General features: G+C 36.4%; 1 protein-coding gene across 7 annotated transcripts in view; it reads left to right on the top strand.

Annotated features, from left to right (window-relative positions):
• Positions 1-26,833, top strand: part of Znf280c (zinc finger protein 280C) — a 57,556-nt gene that overhangs the window by 12,139 nt on the left and 18,584 nt on the right. For 5 of the 7 annotated variants that reach the window (XR_013106056.1, XM_076918935.1, XM_076918934.1 and 2 more), the window contains exons 4-11: positions 6,038-6,214; positions 12,492-12,557; positions 12,904-13,037; positions 15,633-15,738; positions 19,269-19,433; positions 19,722-19,831; positions 23,559-23,779; positions 26,398-26,555. Coding sequence is in view for 6 of the 7 variants with exons in the window: in XM_076918935.1 (XP_076775050.1) it covers positions 6,038-6,214; positions 12,492-12,557; positions 12,904-13,037; positions 15,633-15,738; positions 19,269-19,433; positions 19,722-19,831; positions 23,559-23,779; positions 26,398-26,555 (1,137 nt within the window). In the remaining variant the exon portion in view is untranslated. The remainder of the gene's footprint in view (positions 1-6,037; positions 6,215-12,491; positions 12,558-12,903; positions 13,038-15,632; positions 15,739-19,268; positions 19,434-19,721; positions 19,832-23,558; positions 23,780-26,397; positions 26,556-26,833) is intronic. The other 2 variants (XM_076918938.1, XM_076918937.1) reach the window with 2 other exon arrangements.

Here is a 26,833-nt window from a genome sequence, read left to right as displayed (position 1 = left end):
ACCTGTTGAGCCACCTTTCCTGTCCCTGGATTTTGTATTTGCATTTTACTGAAGCAGGATCTCTGGGCTGAGTCTGGAGTTAGCCATCTTGCCCTAAGGATTTCCTGTTTCTGCCACCAGAGTGCTGAGATTACAGGCAGCTACCACATATGCTCAGCATTTTTTCTTTTTTTAAACATTTTATTTTATATGTATGGCTGTTTTGCCTGCATGTATATCTGTGCACCACATATGTACCTATTGCCATTTGAAACCAGTAAACTAGAGTTACAGATGAGTGTGAGTACCATATGGGTGCTGGTAACTGAGTCCAAGACCTGGGAGAGCAACAAGTGCTCTCAACTGATGAACCATCTCTTCAGCTCCTCTGCCCAGCTTTTTTGTGGGCTCTGGGATCTGAACCTTGATCCTCCTACTTACATAAGTGCTGTATCTGCTGAGCACTTTCCTTTGACTGTCCTCCATCTCCCCTCTCACCCTTTTAATTAGTGTATGTGTGCTTATGTGTACATGTGTGTGTTGTATGCAGGCATGTGTCATATGAGATGGTCAGAGGACAGTTTTTGAGAATCATTTATCTTCTACTATGTAGGTCCTGGTACTGAAATTCAGGTGGACAGACTTGGTGGTAGGCATCCTTCTTTTTTTGTTATTGGGATTCGTGTATTTCATTTACAATTAGCTGAGTGTTGTGGAACACTGTGTCCTCTGGATGTTGGGAGCCTCCTGGCTTGGAGTGTATTGAAATGAAACACAGAGTCAGACTCGGGTGTATCTTTAAAGACTGATGGCCTCCAGACATCCTAGCTCTCTATACTAAATGCTTGTTAGCTTCTAAAAGGTCCTGAAAACTTGCTTGCTCTTTCTGAGGGTTGGGCAATTAACATCTGTAGCCTAAAGCCTTTGTTCTATCTCCACAAGAACTGCACAGCTCTAACTTTTAGTCTGCTAGTTAAAGTTGCAGGAAGAAAAAGGGACACTTTAAAAGGTGATTTTAGTGTTTTTAAGTTTTAGGTTTTTAAGTTCTAAAAATTTTCCTATGAAAGTTCTCTAAGGAAAAAGGGGAAGGGGCTTCTAAGAAAACTGGAGATATGTCTAAGAAAAAAGGAGATAAGGGAATCTAAGAAAAGCAAGATACGGAGTGCTAAGATGAGGGCGGTAAGATTAATGCTAAGACAAGTGGGAACAAAGGGAATGCTCTCCTCTGTCTTCAACACCTATACATCTTTCAGAATACATGATCACATGGTAAAAGTTCACCACAAGTTTACACATAAATCCAAATCATAAATTGAACAAGCAGTTTACAACAGAGAATATTTACATGCATATCCATTAGGAGCAATCATCTGGCTAAGCATTCATCACCTGTCACAGCTCCACAGGTTCATGGAGAGTTAGAAAACATAACTAAGTTATTAGTGAAGTTTCATATGGATAACCCCAGTCAATATTTTACCTTCTGACCTAGCACCTATAATAAATCATTCATTTCCTTTTTATGACCTTTGGTTAATTGTTTTACAACCTCTTGAAATATTCTCTAAGTAGTAAAATGTCTGCTTACTAAGAGGCAATTAACTGGTAACACATGGGAGACTGGCAGAGTTCTCATTGAAGTTTTGACTATCAGAAAGGACCTAATAGCTGTCCTATTATAAAAGAGCTTAATAAATACTGATATAATTTTAGGAATTCTTATAGGATCATAATTAAGAATTAGGAAGTCATCTATTTGTCTATACAGCGTCAGTATAAGACAGTAGTTTATTGTTCTGCAGAGATCTGCTCAAAACGTTGGGCTAATACCTAGTGATTGTTATATATGTTTAATAATAACAGGAAAAGCATATTAATAGGAATCTTTCCTAAAATGATTTTCTTATGGGCCTTGCCTACTGGAGCAAATCCGTGGTGGATTATAATACAAAATGAACTCATCTCAGGAAGATCACCTGCTAGTTATTAGCTTCTCCTATGAAGGCTCCTGACATCTGGGAATTATAGCCTTTTCCTTCTTGAACTGTTAGCAGGTATGATACCTGAAGGAGACCTACACAAGTTTGACAACTTTTTTTTCATAGAATGGGAAAAAGACTTATGACTCCCTTCCTACTCCAAGGTTTTATAGAGTGCTAATGGTTACTAGAGGAGGGGACTCATGAGGCCATATCCTTCTCCAAGGATTTATAGGCATTTAAAAAATGATGGGATTGAGACTGTAAGATGGTTCAGTGGGACTAAGCCTGATGACTTGAGTTCAGTCTGTGGGACCCACATGATGGAAGAATTGTAGCTGGTCTTTGCTACTTTATGGGTTCTTATTTTCCTCATCCTTTATCCCCCTTGTTTTCACTCCTTAACACAAGATAGGAAAGAAACAAGGATAGAGGGGAGAGAGGAATTAGGAAAATCCTTGAATCTAATTTTTTTCTTTTGTTTCTTCTTTGACCACGGCTACTAACAAATTGCAACCAACCTCCCTAAACTACCAACAAGCACCCATCTCACTTATCAGGGCTCCTCTGAAAACCTGCCAGAATTCCAAACATCATACAATTGCAGAAATTATCTGCAGCTGGCAAAACCATGCTTCTGCTAGGGCATGAGACAAATCATGGTCAGATGCTACGGACAGTCTGAGGCAGCCCCAGACTAACAGCCCCTGAGATTAGAACAAAAGCACATTCTTATATTTCTTTGTTTTTTTTTAAAGAAGCAAAAATTTCAGAATTCTAAAAACTGTCACTATAGAGAATGCCCTCAAAAAATAAATGAGGAGGGCTCATGAGGCCCTGCCCTACACCAATGAATCATAGACAGTTGACAGTTGCACAGTTAAGGATGCCAAGACGAGGGTCTCACTCCTCCCAAGGCTTTATAGACAATAATTACTAGAAAATGAAACCATAGATCTGGCCAAGATTTGTAAGCAATTAATAGGGGACAATTTCAGTGGCCCCAACCCTCTTCAAGACTTACAAGCAGTTGTTTCTCGGGGAAGGGTTCATGTATGTCTCCAAACAGAAGAAAACTTTTGCATGGAGGGATGGCTACTGAGACCACTTAGTAGGCAGAGATACCTTTTCTTCAGTACTAAAGCCACCCTCCATAAGTTGCTCATGATCTTGTAAATAACCCCAACTAAAAAAATATTAGATATTAGAGGTCAGGTGCACATGCCTTAATCTCAGTGCTTCAAAGGCAGATGTAGTGACAATTTTGGAATTTTGGTTTCTTAAAAAACACAGAGAAAAGCCAAAAAAAAAAAAAAAAAAAAGAAAAAGAAAAAAGAAAAAAAAAAACAGAAATATAAAAATATGTTATCATTTTAATCCAAGGTGTGAAGTATAGGGCTGCTTCAGATTGTCTTGTGCTCTAGCAGGAGCATAATTTTGCCAGCAACAGATAGTTTCTGCAGTTATGTGCCATTTGGAATCCTGGGGACATTTTAGAGGGTATATAAGTACTAAGGCCCCCAGAGACATGGTAGGTTGTGGGTTGTTATTGGCTGTTGTTGGTTGTAGTTTGTTAAGTAGCTGTGAGCAAAGAAGAAACAAGAAGAAATTAGAGATCCTGATGGTAAAGATCAAACTTGCCCCCAAGGAACTCAACACCCCTAATCAGCAGAAAGTAGTATAATGATAATGTTACTTTCTTTCCAACCCTTGACTTTACTCAGGGACCTCTTGCTTTTTCTCTCTATCCCTTTTTCTCTCTTATCAAATGGTAGGGAGTTGAAAGGGTATAAAAGGGGTGGAATAAAGAAGAACCCACAAAGTAGCAAAGACCACATAGAGGCAGGGGCAGGTGGAGCTCTGAGTTCAAGAAAAACCTGGTCTTCATAGCAACTGCTCGGCCAGCCAAGACTATCTATAAAGGAGACTAAGAGGGTAAAAATAGGGGATGAAGAAGAAGATGGGAAGAGGAGAAAGGGCAAAAGGACATATAAAACATAAGAGAAAAATAGAAGGGGAGGTGTAGGACAGGGGTAGCAGGGTAATTGGGAAAATAAGGGAGGAGAATCTACTTAAATACACATTGTTTGAAAAATGCAGTAGTACTGCTAATACTTTATATGGCCTCAGTGGGAGAGGATGCATCTAGTCTTGCAGTGACTTGAGGTGCCAGGGTGGGGTGATATGGAGGGCGGGGCTCCCCCTTTTCAGAGGAGGAGTGGAGGGAGGAGCTGTGTGAGGGGGAGACTAGGAAAATGGGGGGGGGGACATAATGGGATGTATAAACAAATACATAAACGTTTTAAAACCTTTTAACCAACTTACAATTGAGTTCCATTCTTAGTTCCCTGTCTGGGGTGAGTAGACAGGAAAAAAATGTTCAGGCAACACTGAGGATTATCTTAAACTGCTAAGATTTTTGTCTCACCTCCAGAATACTAACACTGTTCTAAGTTTGTGCTGGGAACTGAATCTAGGTCTTTATAAATGCTAGGCAACTACTCTACAAGCTGGGATACAAACCTGGCCCTCTTTTCTCGATTGATTTTTTTTTTCTGGAATTTTCATTAGATAGCTGTTGTACATTTAAATTTTATATTTCTATTTCTATTTCTAACTGAGTGTGTGTGTGTGTGTGTGTGTGTGTGTGTGTGTGTGTGTGTGTGTGCCATATATACTCAGCTTTTGCTTTTAGGATATGTTTTAGTTAGTATCACCTGATTTGATTTTAATCATTTTCTGAATGTTATTGTTTATATATTTAAATTTTATTTTATCGTTATTGGTGTGTGTGTGTGTGTGTGTGTGTGTATACTGTGTGTGTGCACACATGCCACAGCACACATGTGGAGGTCAAAGGATAACTTTTGTGAGTCCTTTTACCTTCCACTCTTACATGGCATGATCAAGAGATTGAAACTCGGGTCATCAGGCTGGGGCAATAGGCACCTTTACCCACTGAGCCATCTTTTCAGTCCCAATTTATTACATTTTGTCAAATTTCTCTAAATGAACCTCATCATATTGTTTTTCATTTCTCTTGTCCTTGGTTTTGTTTAAGGTCTTTTAACTTGTCTTATTGCTTTGGTCTTTCACATTAGAGACTTAACTCAAAATTGAGGTGCTCATTAGTTATTCACATCTATTTTTGCTGCTGTTTTTTTATTCTTAGATTTTTAAAATAATTATGTTTGTTATGAGTTGTGTCATTATTCAGAACTGGTAGTATTTGCAGTGCATTCTTTGTTTAATTTCTTGAGATGAGAACTGTCTATTCTACCCTGGAATAGGATAAGCTTTTCTATTTTCCCTATTTCCATCCTATTAACTTTGGGGGAGGTGGGTTATTCTGTACCCTAATATCTCTGGTGCAGTTTTTTTTCCTCCTTCCAATCTAACTGCCACTTATTTTTGGTTTATTTCCTTTCTAAAATACAAGTGATGTGTTTTTGTTTCAGGTAATGATCATATACTCTCCTTTTTGTACATATAATCATATCCTAGTCATATAGCATAAAGGTACTTTGATTAGATTTTATCTTAAATTTTTGGCTACCTGGGGCTAGAGAGATGGCTCAGCAGTTAAGAGCACTGCTCATTCTTCCAGAGGACCCGGTTTGGTTCCCACAACCCACTTGGCTGCCAACTAATGTCTCTAAATCTCATTCCAGGCCTCTTCTGGCCTCTGCAGGCATTGCATGCGTGGAGCACAAACATACATGCAAACAAAACCTATCAAAAGCCTAAAAAATAAAAATTTGACCACTGTAACTCAACTGCTGTCCCCAATCTTCTAGCTACCTAACCAATTTTTACCAGTTTTGTTTTGAGATAGAGCTTCATGTATAGAGCAGGCTGGCCTCCAAAACGTCATCCTGCTACTTAAACTTCCTGAATGAATGGTAGGTAGAGTTTCAGGAGTACACCACTGCACTGAGCTACTAGTTTAGATATTACAGGTTGTTTTCGCAGTTTATTATGTAGCTATTCAGTAGTTTTCTTTAGGATTATTAAAGTTTATCTTTAATTAGCTTACTTCCTATTACAAATATGTATTTTTTTTCCCTTTTGAACATAAGGGTTGTTTATCCCCTCTTGGAAATTAGATAACTCAAAAATGGCTGAACTTTTCATGGAATGTGAAGAAGAAGAGTTGGAACCATGGCAGCAGAAAGTAGAAGAAAGTCAAAACAAAGACGACGATGATGAGTTGATCTTTGTTGGAGAGATATCAAGTTCCAAACCAGCCATTTCAAGTAAGCATTTATTTCAATGAAATTTCATATGATGGTTGTTGTTGTTTTTTTTAATGTGACAAACCTGTGACTGTTTTAATTTTAGTACTTGATGTATTCGATCTGAAAAGAGCTTAGATGAAAAGATAGGGTTAGGGAATGCCTTGGCAGTTAAAGCATTTGCTGTACAAGCTGAAAGCACAAGTCCTGGAATTTGGATTCCCAGAAGCCATGTAAATGCCAGGTAGGAATGGCAGCCTGCCTATAATTTCAGTTCTTAGGAGGCAGAGACAGGAAAGTGACTGGGCAGACTCCAGTCTTATTGGCAAGCTCTGGGTTCAGTTCTCAGCCTGGGGACTCCAATGTAAATAATTTTTTGGTTGGTGTGGTGGTTTGAATAGGTATGGTCCCCATAGATTCATGTGTTTGAACGCTTGGCCCGTAGGAAGTGGCACTTTTAGGAGGTGTGACCCTCTTGGAGAAGGTGTGGCCTAGTTATGGGAAGTGTGTCACTGTGGAGGTGAGGTGTTGAAGTCTTCAATGCTCAAGCTTCACCTGATGTGAAACACATTCCAGTCCCCTTCTGCTGCCTTTGGAGCAATATGTAATATGGCTCCTCTAAAACCATGTCTGCCTGCACAGTGCCATGCTTCCCACCATGATAGTAATGGACTAAACCTCTCAAACTATAATCCAGCCTCAAATTTAATGTTTTACTTTGTAAGAGTTGCCTTGGTCATGGTGTCTTTTCATAGCAATAAAACACTAAGACCAGTGGGATGTTTAATTACTGCTTCTATTTCACTAGGGGTTATAGCTGATTTTGATTTAACATTGGTAAGTGGTATCTATCAAGAATATTATCTATTTCTTTTATGTTTTCCAATTTGGAAGGGTACAGGTTTGTTTTTTACTTTTTAAAGATTTATTTATTTTATGTATGAGTACACTGTAGCTGTCTTCAGACACACCAGAAGAGGGCATCAGGACATCAGATACCATTACAGATGGTTGTGAGCTACCAAATGGTTGCTAGGAAATTGAACTCAGGACTTCTGGAAGAACAGTCAGTGCTCTTAACCTCTGAATAATCACTTCATCTTGGAGTACAGGGTTTTTTTTAAAGTATGTTTCTATTATTCTCTGGAGTTCCTTGATGTCTGCTGTTAATGTCCCCCTTTTCGTTTTTTATTTGGTTAATTGAGATTTTCTCTCTCCACCTTTTAGTTACTTTAGATGATTGTCAATCTTGATTTTCTCAGAGAACTCTTTGTTTTATTGATTCTGTGCATTTTTCTATTTCCATTTTATTGATTTTAGCCCTGAGTTTGATTATTTCTTTCTGTCTATGCTTTTTGGGTTTATTATGTTTTAGAGCTGTCAGGTGTGCTGATAAAGTGACTAGTATGAGATCGCTCCATTATTTTTATGTAAGCATGTAGTACTATGAAATTGTCCTTAGTAACACTTTCACGCTGTCCTCTAAGTTTAGGTATGTTGTGTGTTCATTTTCATTTCATTCTAGAAAGTCTCATTTATGTCTTGACTCATTTTCCATTCAAGAGTATGTTGGTCAGTTTCCATGAATTTGTAAGCTTTCTGTTGTTTTTGATGTCCAGCGTTAATCTGTGGTTGTCACATGGATGCAGAATGTTATTTCAGTTTTTTCCCTACTATTGTGACTTACTTGTGTCTGAGTATTTGGCCAATTTTGGAGAAAGTTCTATGAGGTGCTGAGAACAAGTTATATTCCTTTGTGTGTAGGTGAAATGTTCAGTAAATATCTGTTATGTCCATTTCATTTACAAAGTCAGTTAGCACCAACATTTCTATGTGTAGGTTTTGTTGTTGTTGTTGTTGTTGTAGATGACCTGAGTCAGGTATTAAATTCTCCCACTATCAGTGTGAGTGAGTCAATATGTGATTTAACCTGTAGTAATACTTCTCTTATTAATTTGACCCTTGTGTGTGGTGCATAGATTTTGTTTTGTTTTGTTTTGTTTTCATTTAGTTTGGTTTTTCGAGACAGGGTTTCTCTGTGTAGCCCTGGCTGTCCTGGAACACATTCTGTAGACCAGGCTGGCCTCAAACTCAGAAATCTGCCTGCCTCTGCCTCCCAAGTGCTGGGATTAAAAGCGTGCACCACCACTTCCCAGCTGGTGCATAGATTTAATAATTGCAGTGTCCTCTTGGTGGATTTTTTCCCTTGATTATGCAATGTCCTTTCCTATTGAGAGGCAGAGGCAGGAGGATTTCTGAGTTCAAGGTCAGCCTGGTCTACAGAATGAGTTCCAGGACAGCCAGGGGCTACACAGAGAAACCCTGTCTTGAAAAACCAAAAAAAAAAAAAAAAAAAAAAGAGTGAAATTCCTGTTCGAATTCCAAAATTGTTTTCATTTCCATAATTTCTTCAGTTTGGGTTTTCTTTATTGATTCTATTATTGTTGTTTTAGTTTGTTTTGTTGAGATAGGATTTCTCTGTGTAGCCCTGGCTATCCTGGAACTAACTCTATAGATCAGGCTGGCCTTGAACTCATAGAGACAAATCTGTCTTCCTCTGCCTCCCAAGTGCTAGGATTAAACACCAACATTGCCCAGCTTTTCATAGATTCTTTAGAGAACCTATTCATTTCCTTCTTAAGGACCTCTAACATATTAATAAAGGGTATTTTAAGGTCTATTTCTTTATGTTTCAGCTATGTTACAATATCTAGGGCCTGTTGTTGTAAGGTTGCTAGGTTCTGGTGGAGAGACATATTGTCCTGGATGTTATTGATTGTGTTTTTACATTGGTCTAAACATCTGGGTTTTAGAAGATTATAATTCTAGGTGCAGATATCTGTTTTTGTCTTTGTTGGGTGCATCTTTGTTCCTTGGTTTCTGATACCCTCTCTGGATCTTATTGACTAGTGGAAAATTCTTCTGATATCTTGATTGGAGTGGCCACTGGGGGTTCCAGATAAAATGTGTTAGATAGATATTGGGATCTGACATTTAGGAATAGGGATGGACTAAGATGGGGGTCCACGAGAGGGATGAAAGAGGTTGTACCACCAGGATCTGTTAGTTCCCTGGGAATGGTGGCAGAGAGTATGTAAAGGCCACATCAGGTAGTCTGCTACAGATTTAAGAATGAGAATGGGGGATTTGATCTAGAAGAATAGAGGGAAAGGTGAAAATTTGCAGTTAGCCTATCTGCTTCCCTGGACAGAGTGCCCCACTTAATTTTTAAAGAATCCCCATAACCTGCTTGTTTATTCTTTATCTTTGCTCCTTTTAGTTCAGATACACAGAAAAGGAAGTGTTTAAAATGCTTTGCTAAAATACCAGAATATACTAAATAAGATTGTGTCTAGTAAGGATTCTCACATCCAGACAACTGCTTCATCATTTAAAGTTTAATCAGAGGTAGAAAATTTTAATCAGAGGTAGAAAATTTTAAATAGTAGAATTCTCAGTATCATTTTTGTGACAAAGAGTGGAGTCCCACTTAAATTAAAAATGAACTAGGAGCCAGGCAGTGATGGGGCACACCTTTAATCCCAGCACTCAGGAGGCAGAGGTAGGATCTCTCTGTGAGTTCAAAGTTAGCCTGATCTACAGAGCTAGTTCCAAAACAGCCAAGACTACACAAAGAAAACCTGTCTGGAAAAAGCAAAAAAAAAAATTATATTTGAAAATTGCTATTCACATTTTGTTGAAAACAGATAAGTCAATTTTAAGCCAAACATAAAAATTTCAAAAAATTGTTAACAATATTTAGCTAGCATTATATCTGTCAGCTTCAGGTAATTCTACCAAAAAGGATCGAACTAATGGAATATCTTTTCTAAATTATTCTGATATTTTAAATTCAGAGCTCAAGTAGTTATTCTAAATTTATTAATTCAGAATTCAAATTTTGTTGATGTTTCATGCCTTTTTTTTTTTTTTTTTTTTTTTGGTTTTTTGAGACAGGGTTTCTCTGTATAGCCTTTGGCTGTCCTGGAACTCACTCGGTAGACCAGGCTGGCCTCGAACTCAGAAATCCGCCTGCCTCTGCCTCCCAAGTGCTGGGATTAAAGGCGTGCGCCACCACCGCCCGGCGTTTTATGCCTTAAAATAATCTTAGCATGTAAAATATAGGAGCTAAACATTTATGTACAGCTATTATAAAGTATAAGTACAAGTAATTACATAGACTGAGAAGTTATACTTACTATCTTAATTAGGGTTACTATTGCTGTGAGGGAACACCATGATCAAAAAAGCAAGTTGGGGAGGAAAGAGTTTTATTTGGCTTATACTTCCACAGCACTGTTCATCATGAAAGAAAGTCAGGACAGAAACTCAAACAGGCCATGTAGGCAGGAGCTGATACAGAGGACATGGAGGGGTGCTGCTTATTGGCTTGGTCCCCGGGCTTGTTCATCCTGCTTTCTTATAGAACCCAGAACCACCAGCCCAGGTGGTTCACACATACAATGGGCTGGGTCCTCCCCCATCAATCACTAATTAAGAAAATGCCCTACAGGCTTGTGTACAGCCCAATCTTATGGAGGCATTTTCTCAGTTGAGGTGACTGTACCTTGTGTCAAGATGATGTAAAACTAGCCAGCACACCTACATATTTAGGAACACACACACACACACACACACACACACACCTATATGTGACAACAACTGATGAAAAAAGAGGCCATGAATTTGAAAATGAGCAAGGACAGAGGTATATGGAAGGATTTAGAAGGAGAAAGGGGAAGGTGGAAGTGATTGTCATAATGATCCTCAAAGTATAAAAAATAATTTTAAAAGCAAATATGACCAAAGTGCTTTTCTCAAAAAAAAAAAAAAAAAAAAAAAAAAAAAAAGCGTTAGTGAACTACAGCCACAACAAAGTAGGAACAACTTGATGGTTTAATACTTAAACTGAACATAAGATCTAAGCCCAGCATTGGCAGTACATACTTATAATCTCAGAAATATTGAGAGTTCAAGGCCAGTCTGGCCTGTATACTGAGATCTTGGCTCATAAATAAAGTAGCAAAAAAAAATCATGATATCAAATAATTTGAGCAAAAAGTTGTTTTTCCCTAGACTTCTGTCCTGTTTTCATAGAACAGTGGTCACAACTTTAGTAATGCTGCAACCCTTCAGTACAGTTCCTCATATTGTGGTGAAGCTGACTCATAAAGTTACTACTTCATAACTGTAATTTTATTACTGTTATGAGTTACAATGTAAATACCTGATATTTGATCACCAAAGCATCAGGACCCACAGGTTGAGAAACATTGTCATAAAATGTTTCATTATTTTTGTGATCATATAACAATTTCATTTTTATGTTACTTGTTACTAATCCTATGAGGAGATAAAATTTTTTTGTGGTTTTATGGAATGTGTGTTCTTTTTGCCTGTTCTAGTTATATTTTATGTCAACTTGACATAAAATTTTTGGAGAGAGAACCTCAATTGAGAAAATGCCCACACCAGTTTTGCCTGTAGGCAAGCCCATTTGGTGAATTCTCTTGATAATTGTTGTAGGTGAGCCCATCGCATACAGTGTGATGACATCCCTTTGTGGGTGGACCTGGGTGATATAAGCAAGCAAGCAAGCTGAGCAAACAATGATAAGCAAGCCAAGAAGCAGCATTCCTTCAAGACCTCTGTATCAGTTCTTGTTTCCAGGTTCCTGTCGTACTTGAGTTCCTGCCCTGACCTCCATCAGTGATGGAGTATGACTTGTAAGATGAAATAAACTCTTTACTCTCCAAGTTGCTTTGGTCATGGTGATTTACCAACAGCAATAGAAACCATCATTTAGATATTACCTTCTTGTGGTGAGAAATTTTAATCACATTTTTACCTTCTTAATTTAAATATGATTTCTTGGTTATCAGAAAACTATGTTCACATAAGGACAAGAGATAACAAACAGTCTGAAATGATCTAGAGTATCCTGTTAGGCTCAGATTGACCTCTAAAACTAGTCAAATACTAATATCTAGGTTTAACTTAATCTGTTATTTGATAATTTTCCTTTCAGAACGCAAGTAACGATTCAGAGAATCAGAAGAACAGCAATCCAATCAGCTGGTCCATAATGAAACTTCCAGAAATCTAGGGGTGTCAAATGTGGCATGAGAATTGGGCATGGGCTTGATTTCTGAATAATAAAAACTTGAGTCATAAAATTTTATCATCATTAAGGATCACAAATATATTTCTATTAATGGGTACACATGTTCGTTTTAGACAGTTTTATATTATCTTAATATATTTCATTTCAATAATGTGTTTTGAAATATTCTTGTAGATATTTTGAACAGATGTAGCCCTGGTTCATCTTCAAAGGGACTGAAGAATGGCTCATTCAATCCAGGTACTTTATTATTGTACTGTCTTAATGTTAAACATTTGTTTATGTTTTATTTATATGTATATATGTGTGACTGTATGAGTTTTTTGTGCACCATATATGTACGGGAGCCCATGGATGGGCAGAAGAGGGCATTGGGTCCCCTGGAACTGGAATTAATTGGTGGTGGTTAACCACCTGATGTAGGTGCTAGGAACTGAACCTGGGTCCTCTACAAGAGCAGCAAGTGTATTTACTGGCTAAGCCATCTCTCCAGTTTCTACTATTTTAAACTCGACTATTTGGCACAATTGTATACCAATATGTTCATTATGTTCTGGGTCTTTTTTTTTTTTTTTTACATATATAGCTATTTCTAATATATTCAAGCCTACAAATCAACACTACAGAAATCCATCATCTAATCCACTGGTTGCTTTGCCAAGCTTTCATCCTGCACCCAAATCTTCAGAGAGTTCTGACGTTCAGACTGTGTCTAAACCTGTAAGTTTGTTTTTGTTTTCAATACTTTACAATTAATTCAAGGACACACTGGATAGAATATATCCGGCCAGAGTTGAGAATAGTCATAGCTAACTGCCATAATTACTCAAAGAAAATTATCTTTGAGTCAATATCCTTAGATTTTTTTATTGGTTTGTTTGGGGTATTGTTTGTTTGTTCAAGAAAGAGTCTCACTATGTAGCTCTAGCTGTCTTGGAACTCACTATGTAGACTGGGCTGGCCTTAAAGTCAGAGATCCACCTGCCTCTGCCTCCTGAGATTAAAAAGTATGAGCCACCACACTCAGCTTCATTTGTAAACTAAATTTATTTCATTGTGTTAAAGGACACTGTTACACTGACAAAATTATATAGCATAAAGTAGGTATATTGTGTGATTTTTATGTACAACTATTCCAGATACATTCAAGTCAACACTACAAAGATCCAACATCAAATTCAATGGATACCTTATCTAGAATTTTTGTACCAAAATCTTGACTATCCCCTTTGTTCTTCTGAGCCCCAGTAACCCGTAATCTACTTCAGGTATTTGAAAAAGAGACCAAAAACATACCGTTGAGAAAAGACAACATGTGTATCAAGTGGTTCTGAAAACCTCAATGTCCACATATAGACAAATGAAATTGGTCCATATCTATCATGCTGCATGAAAAAAAAAGCTCCAAGTGGATCAAAGACCTCAATTTGAAACCTGAAACGTGGACATTGCCATAAGACATAGGCAGTACTCTACATGATTTAGGTATAGGGAAGAACTTTCTGAATAGGACCCCACTTGTCCAGGAATCAAAGTCAACAATTGGCAAATAGGACCTCATAAAACTAAAAAGCTTATTGAGTCAAGAAGGAACCCACAGAAAGTCAACTTTTTAAACAGAGTAAACTTAGGTGTCCTTAATTGGGATGATCATTCCAACAAGTCCTGGCTGTTTATTCTCAAAACCGTTTTCATTGTTTAGTTTTTAAACATTTTAAGCCAGCATGGCAGTTACATGCATGTAGTCCTAGTACTTGGGGGACTCGGGGCAAGAGGATTGAGTTTGAGACCAGTCTCTTCAACATGATACCTTTTTAGAGTCTCTTCTGGTAAATTGAGCTATAGCCACTGTTTCAGTGTACGTTAAGGCATATGTGTATGTGCGTGTTGTATTTCATGTATTCAAGTGAATAATTATAATTATGTCTCAAATTCTAGGAATGGAATGTTTTAGGTAATTTGTTCATAATTATTTTTGTTTTTCGTGACAGGGTTTCTCTATGTAGCACTGGCTGGTCTGAAACTATCTGTAGACCAGGCTGGCCTCAAACTCAGAGATCTGCCTGCCTCTGTCTCCTGAGTGTGGGATTAAATTCATGCACCACTATAACTGTCAGTTTTAGGTAATAGCTGCCTCCATACTCCTTTTGTAACAGTTTTTTTTTTTTATTTTATACATATATGTGAGTGCCTGTGTATGTACATCATATATGTGTGTTTTGTACACACAAATGCCAGAAAAGGGTGTTGGATCCCTGGGAACTAGAGTTGTATTCAGTTGTAAAGCCCTGTGCAGGTTCTGAGAACTGAATCCAGATCCACAGCAAGAGCAGCAAGTACTCCGAACCACTGAGGCATTGTCTCTCCAGCCTCTGTCTCTTTAACTTCCTAACAAACTGATAGAAAAGTTAGTGCCAAAGACAGGCATGGTGGCTTATGGCTGATAATAACACTCAAAAGACTGAGGCGGGAGGATGAAGAGGCCAGTCTATTCAACATAGTCAGTTCCAGGCTATGCAGGATTATATTGGAAAACTGGGTTTCATTCCCTCTCCCCCACCCCGCCCTCAAAATAAGAAAATTTAGGAAGAAAATAAAATTCTTACAGCGTACTCATCTCTCACCTTGAATGCATAAGACAAGCAAACAATATCTTTGTATTCTCATTGTAAAAGTTATATACATGAAAAGGATTAGAAACAAGGAAACCCAATTTGTATTTTGATGTTTGTTTTCTGTAGATAGTATAGTCTGTCAGTCAGGACCATATTTACATAGATTTGATATCCCTCATTATCACTGAATATTGTATTGAGAATATATTTCTTTGACATTCATTGTCTCTTCCTCAAAAGCATGAGGATACATAATAGTCTGTTAAACGTATTTACCTATTCATCTCTTGTTGAACACACACGTTTTCATATTTTGATATTATAAAGATTCTGTTAAACATTTTCATTTCCTTAACACAAATTTTTAGACATGGAATCATATTAAGGGATGTGGACCTTTGAAAGTCTTTAGTAGGTACTGCTTAAATATCCTTAGAGAAGTTATACCAAAAATGAAACCTCTGCCTTGCCAATGTTATCACTGCCTTTTTAAAATTTTAATAGTTTATTCACAACTAATTTTAGTTCTCTAGGAAAATTACAAAAATAATGAATGCCAATATGCGTCTCACCCAGTATGTGGTCATTTTAGCAGCGAGGGGAAATTGCTTTTGTGTTTTCTAGCTTGTCTTTGTAGTACTAGCATAGAGTTTGGTTTATTTTTATAATAATTGACAAAATAATTTTTAACATTTTGCAGAACTTTACAAAGACTTTATTAGAAGATGATTCAGGTGCTTCTTCTGTCTTACAGCTAGACTCAAGCAAGGATATACCATCCTCCAACATACTGCAAAAGAGTACAGGTTTGATTTAACATTTCTTCTTTAAAATCTATAAAAAGAGACTTCATTAATGTATATATAGAGTTTCTGTATGAAAGCCTGAAGATGGCTTAGCAGGTAAAGGTGTTTGAGACAAACTGATAACCTAAGTTGAGTCCCTGGAACCCTCAGAGTCAAAGTAGAGAATCAACTCCATACTGTGCACAGATGCACATTAAATAAACAAACGAATAAAAATTTTAAAAGCCAGAAAGGTGGCTCAACAAGTAAAGGTCACTGTCACTAAACCTGATGATCTGAGCATGGTCTTTGAACACACATGATAGGGAGAGAGAACTGATTCTGGCGGGTTGTCCTCTAACCTCCACAGGTATGCCATGGTATGCATGTACTCATATACATACACATATTTTAAATTTTTTCTTCTGAAATAAGGGCCTTCATGTTACATTTTGCATATATTATATGGTGGAAATAGAGCTAATCATTCTTGAATGCTTTTCATGTGTGATCATAGTGTTCATATATATACATGTACATACATGAGCTTTTTATTTATGTGTTTTTTAATGAAGTAATGCTCTGTCTGCACATATACCCATATGCCAGAAGAGGGTATCGGATCCCTTTATAGATGGTTGTGAGCCACCATGTGTTTGCTGGGAATTGAACTCAGGATCTCTGGAAGAGTAACCAGTATTCTTAATCACTGAGCCATCTCTCCAGCTCTCAATCTTAAATTTTATATTCAATAGTAGACTATTTTCTTTCTCCTAAGTTAGTGTATACTACTTTATTCTCTCCTCCTCCTCCTCCTCCTCCCCCTCCTTTCCCCGCTTCTATTCTTGTCCTTCTCTGCCTTGCCTCCTAAGGGCTGGAATTAAAGACTGTACTACCACACCTGGCTGAGCTTATTATTGAGTTATTAGAACTACCTGTAAAACAATGAAGTCTTAATATAATCTCTGTAAGTCAGAGAAGTCGCCTTATATGTTAAATATTCTGTAAAAATGGTTTTATTATTTGGACACCAGTAATTTATGCAAACTTTCTATGAAAGAAATGATGTATATGACAGCTACATGTGATAATAGAGTGGTATCATAAAATGGCAGGACGAAAGAGAAAGTGATTTACATTTGATCAGTACCTACTGCATATCCATTGAAGGAACAGAAATTGGAGGATTAAAATAAAATTCTTTTATTTTTTTTCTACCGTGACAAAATTCTTCATGAATGTAAATTAGCGTGATAGTGGAAGAATGTCACCTAGATAAAAAAAAAAAAAGAAACTATTCTCTATAATAGAATTAGGTGTTTCTCTATTATCTTATTTGATATATATCACTAGAGAGGAACATAAATTATCTTTTAAACTTTGATTTACTAGTAAATACTATATTACATTTATCAATCCAGAGGAAAATTTTTATAGAGATTTCAGTGTCAATTTTTTTATCACTTTGCTAATACTTCATTTGATATTAACCTATGTCCAGTTATCAAAATAACGAAGAACCGAAATGGATAGGGCGATGATATAGTCATCTTAAGTTTGGTTTTACTAAACAGAAGGTCTCATTCCTAGAACAAGTCTTAATTTGTGAAGTTTCTAGGAGTGAAAGACAGTAACACCTGCTCACTATTTTAAACATTTACCACTGAGTGTAGTGACACATGCATGAGATTCCAGCACTTGGGAAGTGGAGGCAGGAGTTGGAGGACCAGAATTAGCTGCATAATAAATTCAAGGTCAGCCTGGGCTGCACAAGACCCTGCCACAACAAAGGGTTTATAAACTGTAGAGGAGAGAGTCTTGTCCTGAATAGCAAACACTGTTCAAATTACTCTAAAACATACAGGTTCAAACCTCTGTTCTACCTCTGTGTGTGTGCTTTTTCAACTCACCAAGTTTCTTACATCTCACTTTTCTCACATTGTCAATATATCATTTTATGTTTCTCACATTATATATACATTCAGCCTCTGGACCCAGTGTGAGCCATTTGGAGATTATGGTACTCTTCTTAGGATTTTATTGTGGCAAAAATAAGAAAAGTGAAAGTTGCCTTATAAGCTTTAAATGGTTTCTTAAAGTTTACAACAATAATTATAAACATGTGATACGTTTGACAGCACATCTTGTCTAGGATGGCCATGAAAGGTTCTTAGAAAAATTATATTCGTGTTTGAATTTGAAGAACAGAAATGGGATTTTTATGAGAATAAGATTTTAAGTTTTTTTTAAATCTATGTCTGAATGCATGTAGCCTATTTACAGAGATGCACAGATGCCAACTCCAGGAGATCTGACACCTTCTTCTGGGCTTTGCAGGCACACACAAACATATGCATACATAAAAATAATAAAAATAAACCTTTTAAGAAGTTATATATTTAAATAGTATTTTTATTATCTAGAATATTGTGTAGTATTACCTGGTGCAAAATGCCAACATTTATTGATTGTTCAAGTGACACAGGCAACTTACAAAAACATTAAAGTAACAAAACCAAAGTCAGTCTCAAGTGCTGGCAGTAATCCTTCAGTGAATATATCCTCTAATGATAGGAAAAAGAGCTCTATGTCATCTTAAAGAAAGAAACACCATAAATTGTGCAGAGGAGCTCTTACTTTCATATACCTGCTTCTCCTGTGACTTTAGATTTGAGAGCATTAAACTCAAAAAGGGTTTTTAGGGCCGTTTTCATAAAGAACAATTTATATTGGATTATTTTATAAAATCACTTTTTCTGAGCCTGGGCCTATTTCTCAAACAGATGCCGTAAATTTTATAATCCTTTAGATGCTAAGATGTGTTTTCAAAAACAACCATTTCTTCCAAGGAAATCTCTACTCAAACTACAAAAGTCGTATAAAACATAAAAGGAAAGGGTTGGTCTGAATTGTCCGCTATGTTTAATTAACTCAGAGGATAATAATTGGAAGGCCATTGTGGAAACTCTAGATGTTTTTCATATGAATGAGTGAATTATTTTTGTTTCCACTACCTACAATAAGGAACATCCAAATAAACTATTTGTTGGGTTATTAGTTGGGAGAAGACCAAATTCAATTTTTATTAGATATCTCAAGATTTTTAAAACACCAGTAAAGAATTCTCCTGAATTGTAGAATGATTAGTTTTTAAGTTTAAATGTATTTGATCACCAAAACATAGATTCACTTGTAAGAACTTAACTCAGAGAAAGTTAATCTAGCTTTCTTTTTTCTGTCTTTCTTTTTTGCTATATTGTTGTTGTTATTGTTGCTTTGTGTTTTGTGGAGTGGATGCCTTTTTCCCCTCAGCCTGTCTTCTTTAATGAGTACCTTTTTAAATTTTTGCATAAACTTTATTTTGTGAATCTTAAAATGCTTCCTTGTATAGTTTGTGCTTTTTGGTTATAGAAATTTTGTCATGTAAATTAGCTCCAAGGCATTTTTGCTGCATTTTACATGTTAAAGTAATTTTCATAGCAGTTTTACATAAGTAATATTCTGTGCTGAAGCATTTATAAATATCTTTTCTGGTGTTCAAATCTTTATAGGTGTCGATCATACTTTAGGATTAAAACATCCTTCCACTTCCAATGTAAACAGTGTTATTCCAAAAAAGCCAAAAACTAATGCAAGCATTTCGGAAACAAGCCCCTACTCTTCATCTTCTTTAAGTGAGGCTCCTGCAGAGGCCTCTTCCCAAGTTGTACTATCAAGTAAGTATGAAATTGTACAGAGGAAAAATGAATTAGTTAGAAACAAATTTTAAGAATTATGATATTAGCCAGGCAGTGGTGGCGCACGCCTTTGTTCCTAGCACTTGGGAGGCAGAGGCAGGCGGATTTCTGAGTTCGAGGCCAGCCTGGTCTACAGAGTGAGTTCCAGGACAGCCAGGACTACACAGAGGAACCCTGTCTTGAAAAACCAAAAAAAAAAAAAAAAAAAAGAATTGTGATATTTTAAAAGTTCAATTTTTATTCATAAAAATCCTTAATATGTTTTAGATATGAATACCTCATCAATTCAGTCTGCAACTGGATCACCTTCACTAAAATCCTGTCCAAAGTGCAATGTTAAGTTCAGTCTTTTGGATCCTTTGAAGTGCCACATGAAGGTAAAATAGTTTCAAATTTGAGTTTTGAAGATAATGAAATATTAAGAAAAATACACAGTAAATATTTGTCTAGACATTTAAATTGTAAGCTTCTTTTATTGTCATTTTCATATGAGTAAAAATTAGTTTTCATAATGATCATACAAAATTTAAATTCTTCCTAGCCATGAAATTATTAAACTGAAATTCATCATGTATACACCATAGTATGCGTTTTTAAATTTACATTAAGTTAAATAGTATGTGTAATTTTAATTGAAAACGAATAAACCATAATATTTTATTGAATAAATCATGTTATTCTTTATACTTCTCTTTTTTATTTTTTTTTAAGATTTATTTACTTATTTTATGTGAAGAAGGCATCAAATCTCATTACAGATAGTTGTGAGCTACCATGTGGTTGTTGGGAATTGAACTCATGACCTCTGGAAGAGCAGCCAGTGCTCTTAACCCCTGAACCATCTCTCCAGCCCCCTTTATACTTCTCATAAAGCAGGCATTTTATTAAATAATCGTTCATATAACTTAAAATTTTGTTCTTTTAATTTTTTTCCATGGTGTCATAATCATTTCATATTTCTCCTATTTCATCTTTCTAGAAATCTTAGTTTTAAATGTCTTAGCTTTCCACACCTTCCTAATGGAGCATTATGAAATGATAGTTTTAACTCAATCCAGAATAGGATAGGATTATAAATGAATTCTAGCTTTATATTCGTCTTTCAAGCTCCTGCACTTGGATTTTTAGGTAAATTTGAAACTACTAAAAAATATGGGATTTAGAGGGATTTCTAATTAAAGTATGTTATTTATTAACAAAATAGTAAACCAATATTCTGTGGTACCTTTGTAAAGTAGTCCACCTTATCTTTGTCTGCCCCCATGTAAATGGCAAGAAAAACAGTAAAATACCTAAGATAGATGGTTCTGTGAAAAAAAAGGATAGGGAGAGTGTGAAGAGCCATCTTGGGAAAAGGTTCTTCTGCTCACTGTTCCAAAATACAGACTTTTATTTAATCCTGGAAAAAAGTAGAGGGGTGAGAATGAGTGTTCAGAATTTTAAATACAAATATCTATTCTGGTACTAGACATTAGTCCACCCACCTTCCTGAGTTCGAACAATGGGTCCAGTCCCACCATTAATATTGTCATTGATAGTGACTTCTATTTTGTATTCCTTTAGGATATGGCTCTCTCTCTCTCTCTCTCTCTCTCTCTCTCTCTCTCTCTCTCTCTCTCTCTCACACACACACACACACACACACACACACACACACACACACATAACTTTACCAGCATTTTAAATAAAGTGTCATTTACCTTACTTTTACTGTACTTTGGTCTAAATTTCATTTATTTATTCATTATCCTGTATGAGTGCATGTGTGTGTGTGTGTGTGTGTGTGTCTGTGCACATTCATGTGTTTGAGTACTAGTGTTTACATGTGTGGAGGTCATAGGACAACTTCAGGTGTTAGTCTTTGTCGTCCACTTTGCTTGAAAAACAGGATCTTTTTGTTGTTTGTGGCTGTTATTCCAAATTCTCCTGCCTCTGCCTCCCATCTCTTTGTAGAAGCACAAGTACTATGGGCAAGTGCTACCATGCCCAGCCTCCCTGGGTTCTAGGGATTCGATGTCAGGTCCTCACCTAAGTACAGAAAATGCTTTGCCTACTGAAGCATTTCCCTACCCCTCATAATCCTTATTTTCCTGTTCATGTATGGAGTCTAATTATCTTTTTTTTTAAAAAATATTTTTTTAATTTAATGTATGAGTATCTGCATGTACACCTGTTCATTTTGTATCTGTTGTTAAAAGAAATGTCTTCTCAGTTCCTTTGTGTTTATTCATCTTACAAATATTTATTAGAAAATTTAAACAATTTGAACTAATGAAAGACAAAAGACATCACTATAAAAACTAACAGCGAAACAGTAGAAATGGCTGAATGTGTGGAGATGTGGGGAAATAGACTACCTTATTTTCAGTAGGATTACATATCAGCAAAAGAAACAGATGTAAAAAGGTTGAACTGCAATTCCTAATAGAACAGATCAGTTTATTAGTCAGGGTTCTCTAAAGAACAGACTTGACATATGAGAAAATACATATTTAAATATTGCACACACACATGTGATTTGTTAAAATGACTTATGGGTGGTCCTGAAGAAAGGGTCAAGGATCCAGTAGTTGTTCAATCCTCTACAATGAAGGTATCAGCAATCCCAATCTGGTGCTGGAATCGCAAGTCTAGAGTTGCCATTTTGCAGTCCACATAGTAATCCCAAAGAACTGTGTTTTAACACCAGCGAAGGAATGGCTCAGGACCAGGATAGATGAATTCATCAGTGACCGTGAAGGGAAGCAGACAAAGAGCCAAGAGCTTCTCCTATTTTTTTTAATGTGGGTTGCCAATGGATGTGACTAAGATTTAGGGTGGGTCTTCCACGTCAAATAATTCAACCAAGAAAAATCCCTCATGGGTGTGCCTAGCTGCTTGGGTTTTAGTTAATTTCACATGTAGTCAACTTGACAACCAAGATTAGCCATTACAGTCAGTAGTGTAAAATTCTTTCATAAACGTCAAGATGCCAATGCAATCAACTGTGACTTCAGGTTTTAAATACAGCACAGATAACATTTACTGAGATTTAATTATATGGTAATTTTCTTCTGAAAGTAATTTTTCCCTGTTCATGCATAAGCACCTTTCTATTTTCCTGCCATCTCTGTCTATTTTTAAGTTATTTTAGGATATATTTAATGTTGTTGTTATTGAGGTGCTACTGAATTATAAGAATACTCAGTTTTCTAACACTTTAAAGTGTATATATTCAACAATTATAATTCTATGATTTGCAAATATTTTCTCCCATTTTATTTTTGTTCTTCAGTTATTATTTTAAAGATTTACTTGTTTTTATTTTATGTATTTGGGTACTTTGTTTGCATGTATGTCTGTACCATTTGCATACCGGGTGTTCCTGGAGACTAGAATAAACTTTGGCTTCCCTGGGACTACAGTTATAGTTGGGACGATGTGGGTGCTCAAAATTAAACGCTGTGTTATCTGGAATAGTCAGTGTTCGTAAGACTGTAACTGATAACTCTTTCGTTGTGGGTCACACATTATCTAGTGCCTTGAGCTAGAACGACATATCAACTGTGCTCAAATCTAGTTCCAGTTACGCTTTAGCAAGTATTAGATAACTAGGCACTGGGCCAGAGAGATTGCTCAGCAGTTAAGAGCACTGGCTGCCCTTTCAGAGGTCCTGAGCTCAATTCCCAGCAACCACATGGTGGCTCATGACCATCTGTAATGGGATCCGATGCCCTCTTCTCGAATGCAGGTGTACATGCAGATATTTATACATTAAATAAATAAACTCTTTAAAAATATTGGGCTTCATACGTAATGATGTGTGTAACTTTTAAGTTATATCTTGACATTAGTATGAAATGTGTGGTTATGGGCCAAAAAGCAATTGCTCAAATCTTACTCCAAAAACAAAAGTTGCAAGCTACTACAATATAGATCTCTCCAGACTTAAAGTTTGTCATTTGTTTTGGAAGTTATTTCTTTCATTAAAATGCTGGTGTTTATTGCTGGAATTTTTTGTATAAGGAAGGAAGCCAGTGTTTTGGTGGGTATCTCTTCATATTGCTAAGCATAGATTTTTTTTATAAGATGTACAAATAAAGCATGCTATTTCTCCTCTTTCAGCGTTGCTGCCCAGACATGATAAATAACTTTCTGGAAACTCTCAAGTCAGAAAATTCAAAGGCTACAAGCAGAGCTAACATTGACTCAGATAAAGAAAAATTGATCATGCTAGTTAGTGATTTTTATTATGGAAGGCATGAAGGAGCTATTGAGGAAGACCAGAAGACTCACACAACTTTTAAATGCTTCAGTTGCACAAAAGTTCTTAAAAATAATATTAGGTATGTAACTGTTGATTTTTATTTGTTTGAAAAGAAACAAAAATTTGCACCTTGATCTTTTAATATAAATATTGTATTTTTTGTTATCCTAGGTAAATCTTTGTAATACTTCTACTAAGAAAGGCTATTTCTTGTGGTGGATGTCTTTATTTTCTTTTCCATTTTCATAATTTGATATCTGAATCTACCCAGTTATAATTTTTCAGGTAGCTTAAAAACAGGAGTTCAAGGTGTATACAACATGTCTGCTTTGATTTTTGTACAATTGAAACATTTTAAACACAAATATAATTCCCAATGGAGTTCTAAAGCCTTCTTTTTGTGAAACAGGGTCTCAGAATATATAGAAACTGACTATGTAGACTACACTGTCCTTAAACTCACAGATGTGCCTATTTCTTCCTCCTTAGTAATGAGGTCAAAGGCATGTACTAAGATGCCTGGTTGAAATTCTAAACATTTTATAATTTTTTTGTCTTAAAATTTAAGAACTTGAATTTTATTATCAAAATTACATGGCATGTTGAATATTTATCATCATTCATTAAACAAGTAACAAAACAACTGATTTTTTTCATTACTTTTATAACCTGATATTTGTGGTAGGTGACATAGCTTTTGCAGTGTGTGTGTGTGTGTGTGTGTGTGTGTGTGTGTGTGTGTGTGATATCTTTCTTGATATTTATTGTTAATACTACTTCCAAGATTTTTGTACAGAAAAAAAAAAACGTTTTTTCTTTTTTGAGACAGGGTTTCTCTTTGTGGCCCTGGCTGTGCTGGAACTTGATTTGTAAACCAGGAGGCTGGCTCAAACTCTACAGATCCACCTGCCTCTGCCTCCTGAGTACTGGGACTAATGACATGTGATACCATGCCCTGATGAAAAAGAAAAATCTTTTTGAGACATGGTCTTTCTATTCAGTAACTCTGGCTATCCTGGAACTCACTATGTAGGCTAATTCATAGAGCTTGCCTTGAATTCACACCTGTCTCTGCCTCCTAAGTGCTGTAACTAAAGGAGTATGCTACCTCTTAGAGAAAAAAATTGAGATAGGACTTCACTGTGTACCTCTGACTGTCCTGGAACTCACTATGTAGACTACTAGGCTGACCTCAAAATCACATAGAGCTGCCTGCCTCTGCTTTAATCCTAGGTACTGAGATTAATGGTGTGTCCCATGATACCTTGCTAGAATTTTTTCTTTTATAAATATAACATGGTAGATTGCTCAAAACCGGACCTTTTATTCATTCTTTCATGTAAGATTTGAGTTATGAGCTCTGTCAAATACAAACTACAGCAAAATCTTCATATTGCTTTTAGGCAGGATCGACACTATACAGTACAGCTTTAGGAAAACTAAAAAATATGGAATAGCCTTTTTCTTGTCTTTTTTAATTGAGAATTTCAAACATGCATATAATGCATTTTGACCAAATCCACCTCGTGTCTTCACCCTCAATAACTGCCCCTATTTCCCTACCCCCACTTTTCCCTCCCAAGGCATTGCTATTTTTTTCTTAAACCCACTGGGTTCACCTAGTGCTGCTTGGTATAGGGGGTAGGGCGTGGATATAAGGGCATCTACTGGAACATGAGCCAGTCTTTCAGAGACCACATGTCTGAAGAAAATTGACTCATGTTAATAGTTCCTCAATTAGGAATGGGACTTTATAAACCCCTTTCCCATCCATACTGAGATTTTGGTTGGCTTGATCTTATGCAGGTCTTGTGCCTATACTCAAAAGCACTGTGAGTTCATATGAGTAACAGTGCTATTTTCCCAATACTTTGTAAGAAAAAATGTTAAATATTCAACAATATTTTTTTAAAAAGTTTTACCATGACCATCTATTTACCAATTTGATTTTACCATTCACTTTGTACTGTAGAAATCAGATAAGTTAGCTTATGTATGGCTTTATTATATATAGCCTAGAGATAATTTGCATGATACTTCTGATTTACCTGCATTGTATATTATCATGTGTCTTACTTTGGGTTTCCATTGCTGTGATGAAACACCTTCTTCTTAACTGGTGGAGGAAAGTGTTTATTTCACTTGCTCACAGTGTCATCATCAGCAAAAGCAGTGAGGGCAGGAACTCAAACAGGGCAGAAGCTGGAGGCAGGAGCTGGTGCAGAGGCCATGGAGGGGTGCTGCTTACTGGCTTGATTTCTGTGAACAGATCAACCTGCTTTCTTATAGCACCTAGGACTACCGGCCCAGGGTTAGCCCTACCCAGAATGGACTGGGCTCTCCTTTATGAATCGCTAATTTTAAAAATGGCCAACAGGCTTGCTCACAGTTGATCTTATGGAGACATTTTCTTAATTGAGGTACTCTCCACTTTGATGACTCTAGCTTGTGTCAAATTGACATAAAAGTTAAGTGCACTTGTGGAGTGACAAGATGCTCAAAAACTTTTGGGTTTTGGAGCATTTCATATCTCATTCCAATCACACTACAAATATATACATTTCTGGATGGCATTAAAGCCTTACAGGTAATATTTTGAATATCAATCGTGCAACTGCATTTAACATTTTTTGGATCCAATAATTATTTGTAAATCTCTTGTTACAAATTTGCTTTGTTTTTGCACCTGTCTTATAGGTTCATGAACCACATGAAACACCATTTGGAATTTGAAAAACAGAACAATGAGACCTGGGAAAGCCATACTACATGTCAGCACTGCTACCGGCAGTACCCCAACCCCTTCCAGCTACAGTGCCACATTGAGAGTACACACACTCCTCATGATTTTTCTAGTAAGTGGCATTTTTACATAATTTGATTATCTGATTGTGAGGGAACGTTGAGGATTCTGTTGGAACGTTAAAGAGGATTTTTTTTTCAATTTTAAAATCAGTGCCCTTAATTTATGCTTAATATAAAAACTAATTATGGTTGTAGTTAGCACAAGCTGGGAACTGTGTAGCTCTCCAACCGGGCTACATCCCCAGTTCCTCAGAACAGGATTAGAGTCAATAGTGATAAGATTGCTAGAATTGCCTATTCTAGTAATGTTACTGTATTCTTTGATGCT

Source organism: Arvicanthis niloticus, chromosome X (genome assembly GCF_011762505.2).
Source record: "Arvicanthis niloticus isolate mArvNil1 chromosome X, mArvNil1.pat.X, whole genome shotgun sequence".
NCBI classification, from domain to species: domain Eukaryota; kingdom Metazoa; phylum Chordata; class Mammalia; order Rodentia; family Muridae; genus Arvicanthis; species Arvicanthis niloticus.
Note: the sequence above shows the minus strand (reverse complement) of the source record. Positions and strands in the feature narration are given on the sequence as shown.